This window comes from Galeopterus variegatus, unplaced genomic scaffold (assembly GCF_000696425.1).
Source record: "Galeopterus variegatus unplaced genomic scaffold, G_variegatus-3.0.2 Scaffold411, whole genome shotgun sequence".
NCBI classification, from domain to species: Eukaryota; Metazoa; Chordata; class Mammalia; order Dermoptera; family Cynocephalidae; genus Galeopterus; species Galeopterus variegatus.
The window spans coordinates 571,981-579,305 of NW_007726522.1; the positions used below are offsets into that span (position 1 = coordinate 571,981).

Below are 7,325 nucleotides of genomic sequence, written 5' to 3' on the forward strand. Positions count from 1 at the left end.
AAAAACTTTGCTGTTGACTGTCTGCTTTTGCTTTGACTGAGCCACTTCCACCTCTTTGTTGGGCATAACTTTGCGTGCATGCGCCCTGACACGCACGGGCGCCAGTTCATGTGCTCCGCGGCCACCATTTCACTAGCGCTCAACGGCACGTAGCTACCAGCCTCGCCCTTCCGGGTCCCAGTGATTCAGCAACTTTAGTTCCGTATTCGCGTAGAGCCTCCCCACCACCTCACCCTATCCTTTTAAGCCCTTCTTATTGGCTCTTTGCTTGATCTCTCATATCAAAACCCGCCCTGCCCTTTTTCCCTATATAAGCTGTGCCGCCCTGCAAATAAACGGAGTTCCGGCTTTGACCACTCTCCTGGCTCGGTGGTGTTCTTTCTCGGCCCCCGGGGAGGAAGGTCCTGGGGGGGAAGGGCCGTGCCAGCGACACTCATCATCCCGCTCAGCCCCACAAGGGACCCCCGGGCTGGACCGGGGTCTCTTCCCGCTCGGTTTTGTCGGCCTCTGGCTTAGGGAGGCCCGACAGTAATGGACACCAAAGGCAAATACAACCCTCTAAGGTAGAAGGAAGATATATAAATGTACAGATAGCACAATCTGCGGTCTAACTTCTTCCCTGGAACCATCTAGGGAAAACTTTAAGAATATACATTACTTATTACCGACACCAAAGGCAAATACAACCCTCTAAGGTAGAAGGAAGATATATAAATGTACGGATAGCACAATCTGTGGTCTAACTTCTTCCCTGGAACCATCTAGGGAAAACTTTAAGAATATACATTACTTATTACCAAGAACTCAAAAGCCTGCTCCACTACTTTCACATAAACAAACTGAATCATTTCCTTGGAAACATATTATATTCCCTAAGACACACATGGCTGAAATCATAGATCTTCCTTTAGAATGAATTCACCTTTCTGAGATATCACACAACTTTTCTGTCCTCCATACCCCCAGTTAGTACCTCAACATGACAAACTTTTCCATTTGAGGAATTCCTTATCACCCTGGAATAGCAAAATCTAGAAACACTATTGAATAGGTATTTACTGGACTAAGCTTATCAGCTATAGTCACTGGGGCTATCTAATCCACGTGAACAAGGGAACTTTGATGCTATGAACATACTCTGGATAATTCAAAAACCACTAATATTTGCAATGAATTCTATCATAGTATAAATTTGGGGAGGGGTAAAAGGGTGGGACACAGTAGTAGTAAATCTTGCCTTTTGGTGAAAGGTTGTGTAAGTCAGATTTGAAGTTTAAAAACAATTGTACCATTATGGGAGAAAGGAAACTAACATTTATTGAGCACTATTATGCATTGACCATTTTATGCTATCTCCTTTAATCTACACTAATAACTCTGTTATTTCCCTTTTACAGATGAGAGAATGGAAAGTTTGAGAAGTAAACTAAAGCCACACAGATAAAAAGTGGCAGAGCTATGTTTTAAACCCAGGTCTGTCTGCCTCTAAAGCCTAAGCTCTTAACCTCTGTGCATTAATGCTCTTTTTAATATTATTTACCCAAGGTCACTGGGGGTGGGGGCAGGATATAAATGAAAATCTTTTGAAGGTGAGTCCAGAGATCTTTCCATTCCTTTCTTTAAGCCTGAGATGGAGCCACACTTCAGGGGATGGAGAGATAATTGCGGATTGGGAAGGACAGGGTGTTCATTTCCCTGTATTTGACTTGATTCATTAACAACTAGGGCAGCTATGAATGTCAGTGGTCCCTTCTCTGTGAGGTCTGTTTCTCCCTCTCATATGGCCACTTCTGTGATGACTTAACTTGTGAGTTAATTTTTGAGCATGAATGTCCTATTTCCCTTTCCAAACAGGTTTTTCAAGTTGTTTATAGTCGGCCAAGAGTACATACACAAACACACATGGCAGGACTAAAAAGCACAAGCTGATTGTAGAATGGAGATTTTTAAAATAACACTACAAGACCTCAAGGCTGGCCCGGGCAATCTAAGTTTCCCCAGTTTCCATCTTTAAGATTCCTTTTTACTTATGTTGCACATGTTCCCAATTCTTGAAGCTACTTAAATCATTCTCCCCAAATATTCAATTTATTTAAAAAAATGTACTGAGTGGACCATACACTGAGCAAATCACAGTGTTAGGGGTATGATATAAACCTGCTATGATCTCTGCCCTGGGGATGCTCTGAGTCCTTCTTCTTACCATTCTTGGGTAAGGGCCAATGCTCTCTCTTTTGGTTCAGCTGTTCCTGGTATCCTGAGTGGAGGCTTCCAGCTTCCTCCCGAGACACTACCCTGGGTTGGGTCTCCACCCGCTCTGACTGAAATTCTTCCACCTCCCATGTTGCTCCGAGTGGGGCTTGCTTTTCCAAGTGGCCGCTGACCTGGGAAATGAAGTCAATACCATAATGAAAACAAAGAAGGGAAAGAGGACCAAATCAGCGACAAATTTCCCCAAGAAACATATGAAAGAAGGACAGCAGACGTGAGAGGAATGAAAATTTCACTCCATTCCCAATGGAGCCCCTAAGGGCATTAGGTTAATACTACTATCCAGGAATTTGGGCATAAGGGAGCAGAGTGGGAAAATCTGTCAGGAGTGAAATACAGAGCCTCCTTGTAACTAGAATAGATATTGTTTGAGTCCTCACATCTATTAGGCTCACAGAGAAGTAAATGTTACCAGAACATGAATATACTCACTGGTGAACTGAAAACTTAGAAAATTAGTCCACACATCTACCTTTCTATCCCTGACCAACAGAGTAACCTGCTGATAGTCAGATCTTTCACAATGCAAAATCTGTGCAAGGTGAAACTGCAAATCTTGCAAACGCTGCAGGATTTCATGAGATTAATGAAAGGGATGTTGAAAAACTAGAAGAGCATGCAAAGCCACTGAGAAATGAAGATCTGGCAGTTTAACTGGAAAAGAGTGACAAGAATGATGGCGCTGAGAGTAGTTCAGATGACACTGATTGGAATATTAAAGGATTAGAGAGGGCCCTGGGATAACTGATGAAGTCCTCCTCCTCCTTTTTTATTTTTTTTCCCCGTAAAAATAGCCGTCAGGATCAAGCTGTTGCTGAAAAAGTCAAACCCTGTGAAGCATAACCACATTGTCCTCTCATATAATTTTGTTGGAAACATTATGCCAAAGATTAAGACAAATAGGTGTGTAAAGTTTAGTTTCATTTGTAAGATAGTATTTCAACCAAAACTTTATTTTTTCTACTTCATATGAAATTCTGACCCCCTTTCAAGTGGATTCAATTTAAGGGTCTTTTATTACTACCACTTACCTTCCCATAATGAACGCTTCCTGCAATGCATCCCTGCCCACCTGCCTTTCCCACCTCCTTCTATCTAAATAAAAAAATTTGCAAAATCCTCTCTCACCTGCTGTCTTAGTCTTCCAGTCTCTTTCTCCAAATGTACTACCAGGGCCACCGCCTCCTCTCCACTTTCCGGACGCTGTTTCTGTGCCCAAGCCTGAATCTGCTCGGGTAAAATGGTGAGAAACTGCTCAATCACCAGCAGCTCAAGAATCTGCTCTTTGGAACGCATTTCTGGCTTCAGCCACCGGCAGCAAAGTTCCCAGAGTTTACTGAAAGCTTCATGAGGTCCAGTCACATCCTCATAACAGAATTGCCTGAAGCATTTGCGAAAAGTCTCAGATTCAGAGCTTTCCGATCCTTCCAGAATGGGCTCTGATGCCCACTCGGGGTCCTTTTCCACCTTCATTATTAGGCACCCCTCAACCTCCAGGGGCGCGTCGATCTGAGGGTCCAGGGCTGCAGCCATGTTCACCTCGGGGGTCAACCTCACGTCTAGCTCAAAGTGGGGGCCCAAGTAAGTCTCCAAGCGCTCCTTGCTTAACGTTCTCAGAAGTGTGGGAAGGTAGGGCGGTAGAAACGGCAGTGTCAGCGAGAACAGGGTACTCCGGGCTGATTAATCAAATCTATCCTAGGCCCTTGGAAAGGTGAATGCGTCCCCGAAGGTCCAAAACCCCGGTCTCTTCTCCAAACAAGAAGTGTACCCGCACTGTGGTTTCCCGGGTGCATCCTTTTCAGTGCGATGTCAGAAACGAGGCTGGGGGACCGGGAGGAATTAGGCGGACTGAGGGAAAGATGGGAGGAGGCGGACGGCCGTGCAGGCCGGGAGTGGGTGTGTCGGGTACCCTGGGGGCGACTCCAGGGAGGCGAGGCCCCGAGTGGGTGGGGCCGGATGTGCAGAAACCGCTCGGCCCCCGGTTCCGGGCGCGGGTCACGGCGGTGCGCCCAGGCCGCTAAGGGGGTCGGAGGTGTCCGAGGTCAGCACCGGGCTTTTCCAGGCCCCTGGCTGTCCTCAGAAAGGCTCCGCACGCCGAGAAAAGGTCACAAAGCGGCTCGGCCCGGGCGGAAAGAAAAGCCGTGGGACGAAGCAAAGCCTCCCGGAGGGCGGCGACCGACTCCTCGAGCTCGGCCCCGCCGCGGGGTCCGCATGAGGCCCCCTCGCGGGTGAGGGGCTGGTGGGAGGGACTGTTTTGGACTCTCGCGAGAGCGCGCAGCACCGTGTCTTGCCGCTGAGGGACTTTAGGGATGAGGTGGGGACGCGGAGGATCTTCCTCGGGGCGGAGGGACACAGTGGTGCTGAGCCGACCTTCCCTAGAGTGACAGTCCTGCCTCAGGCGGAGACTCTGGGCAGCGGGGTGACAGTTCTCAGGCGAAGGAGCGCTACCGGGTAGGCGGCGCAAAATCCTTTCCGTCCCAGAAGAGGGGCGCGGGGACTCCTTTGTCTTGCGGAGGGACATGGTGGGACGTGAAGGAGGGATCGCCGCCAGGGAGAGGCTGGCCGTAGGCGGCGAATACCTGGCGACATTTCCTCCCCTCGCGGAGAGACAGGGCACGGCGCCGGGCGTGCCCGGTGGAGGGACCTGCGGGTGGTCGCGTTCGTTCGGGCGGCCGTGCGAGGACTTGTGCTTTCGCCTGTCAGCGTTCTTACTGCCGCTGTCTCTGGGAATGGGGGTGGCTCAGCGCGGTCACAGCGCGTCTCTGGGCCGGGGTCTTCCCTGCTGCTGCTGCCTGCGGTGCTGTCCCTGTCTCCCGACTGTTCTCGAGCCACGTCCGTTCTCCCGTCCAGTGTTTATTGAGCACGTGCTGTGTCTGTGCCGCGAGGTGTTTTAGGTACTTGGCATACATCAGTAGGCAGAATAGAAATCCTTGTTCTAGGGGGTAGATACCCTATTGGAAAACACAGCCTAGTGACTTTTCTTTTTCACAAAAAGTTTATTTATTTACTTACTTATTTATTTATCTATCTATCAGTCATTGTACAATGTAGTTGATATTCGTGGCCCTTTATCAATTCCTCCCTTTCCCCCCTTTCCCACCCCCATCAACATATCTGTTGTCTTAAGTTCAAGGAATTACTGTGACTGTTATACTTCATGTTCTCACATGTGGGAGCTAATAAAAATAAACAAACAAATAAGTAGAAAAAAAAGATTTAGAGAAAGTTTTAGTTGAAATTTGATGTGCAAATTGTAGCAGCCCAGAGGCATAGAGTAGCAGGTACATAACAGGCGTTAGGTGAGGGAGGGTCAGAAAGAAGCAATTGGGCACCTAGTATATGCCGGGGGTTGTATTAGAGTCTTTACACAGCTTATATTTTATTCTTGCATTTCTTTTTTCTTTATAAAATAATATTATTTTGGTGGTTAGTGCACAGTGTTTTAACACCAAGGTCAAGATCCCCGTACCAGCCAGCCACAAAATAAAATAACTGAACACCTATTTCGTGCCAGGCATGGTGATAGGTGGTGAGCAAAAGCAGGGTCCCCTGCCGTGATTGGGTTTTCAGTCTGGTGAGAGGCAGGCATTAATCAAATAATCCACAGATTAACGTACATTTGTAACGGCAGTGGGTACTACCAAGAAGAGAAACATGATGCTGAGAACGTGTGTATTTGATCTAGTCAGGAAGTCTGGGAAGGTTTCTTTGAAGCAGCAATGTTAGGGATGAGATCCAAAGGAGGAGTAAAGAATTAGGTAAAGCCTAGTCCATGCAAAAATTCCGTGAAGCAGAAATGATAACCCCATTTTAAAAGTAGAGGACATTGAGACCTCAGCAAGGTGATGTAACCGCCCAAGGTTTACTTCAGGTTAAGTGGCAAGTCGGCATTCAGATTCACATAAGAATGGCGTCTTTTATGATCTTGAACCATTTGGTGGTTTTAGGAGAAGCAAGTATCACAAGTAGCTCAGGAACATTAGGGAGCAGGGTTCACAAACTCGAAAGCCTGCAGGATTCAGACAGGTAGCATAAATGAGTGAAGCAGGCAGAGTATAAGACACTAGGGAGTGGTCGGGTATGTAGTGAACTGGAGGCCACGTTCCCTGTCTGAAGAAAGCAGCCATTAGTTCCAGCCTCTTGTTGCCATGCAGGAATGTGTACTGAGTCCTGTTAGATATTTTGATTGTTGAAAAGAAGCTGACAATCTTTTGGGTGAAATCATCACACTTTTTAATAGTTGGCAAACACATTTATCTGTCTCCACCACCAATGTTAGCTCAGTGAAGCTGGAAATTTTAATTTTTTTCACCTCTGTGTACCAGGAGCTTAGAACAGTGCCTCACACACAGTAGGTACTCAGACATTCTCATCTGCTTTGTCCATAGCCTCTGAGCAATTCCTCACATGTGTGCAGTTTCACAGTTTTTAAGGCATTTCATTCATTTTCTTATTTTATCCACCAGCCTCTCTGTTGGCTCCTTATTTGCTTTTGACGTGGCTGCTGCATGAAAAACCTCCAATAAAGCCCCCAGGGAAATATTTGGTTGTGTCTTCCTTTTGTGCCTTTCCACCCTCTTTGTATTTAGCTCCTCTCCATCCTAAGGTACTTGACATCATATCTTGGTTCCTTCTACTTATCCAGCCCATTTTATATGTAAACAATATTTTTTATTGTTGCTTTGGTTCTCACCTAGACTTTAGTGAATTGACCTTGGGCCCACCACCACAACCAAGTATCCAATCCTTTACACTTGGACCCAGTCCTTGCAACTTCTGGCTGCTCCCGGCTGCTTCTTGTCAGGAGGTGCATGAAAAGGTTTCATTTCTTAGAAATTGCTCTCCTGATCTTGCCGCAGAAGAAAGTGACCATCCCTGGACATCTGCACTTCATATTCCATTACATGGACTTCAGCAAGACAAAGTCTCAAGTCTGTATGGGACAGTTATAACCTAACCTCCTTAAAGCTCCTCGTGGAGCAGAGGGTACTCGGGCTTGCTCTTCATTATGTCTTAGGTGCAGGATCATAACTTATTCAGGAATTATTTTATTT

General features: G+C 46.7%; 1 protein-coding gene and 1 long non-coding RNA gene across 2 annotated transcripts in view; one reads left to right on the plus strand and one right to left on the minus strand.

The window, feature by feature from the left end:
- ZKSCAN2 (zinc finger with KRAB and SCAN domains 2) overlaps positions 1-3,862 on the minus strand; it is an 18,840-nt gene extending 14,978 nt beyond the window's left edge. Inside the window, exons 1-2 of the mRNA XM_008568464.1 lie at positions 3,400-3,862; positions 2,204-2,384 (exon numbers count right to left, since the gene is read on the minus strand). Coding sequence (XP_008566686.1) covers positions 2,204-2,384; positions 3,400-3,804 — 586 coding nt within the window. The 5' untranslated portion in view covers positions 3,805-3,862. The remainder of the gene's footprint in view (positions 1-2,203; positions 2,385-3,399) is intronic.
- A 734-nt stretch (positions 3,863-4,596) lies between these two features.
- LOC103587066 overlaps positions 4,597-7,325 on the plus strand; it is a 20,547-nt gene continuing 17,818 nt past the window's right edge. The window contains exon 1 of the long non-coding RNA XR_550192.1: positions 4,597-4,722. This is a non-coding gene — a long non-coding RNA (uncharacterized LOC103587066). The remainder of the gene's footprint in view (positions 4,723-7,325) is intronic.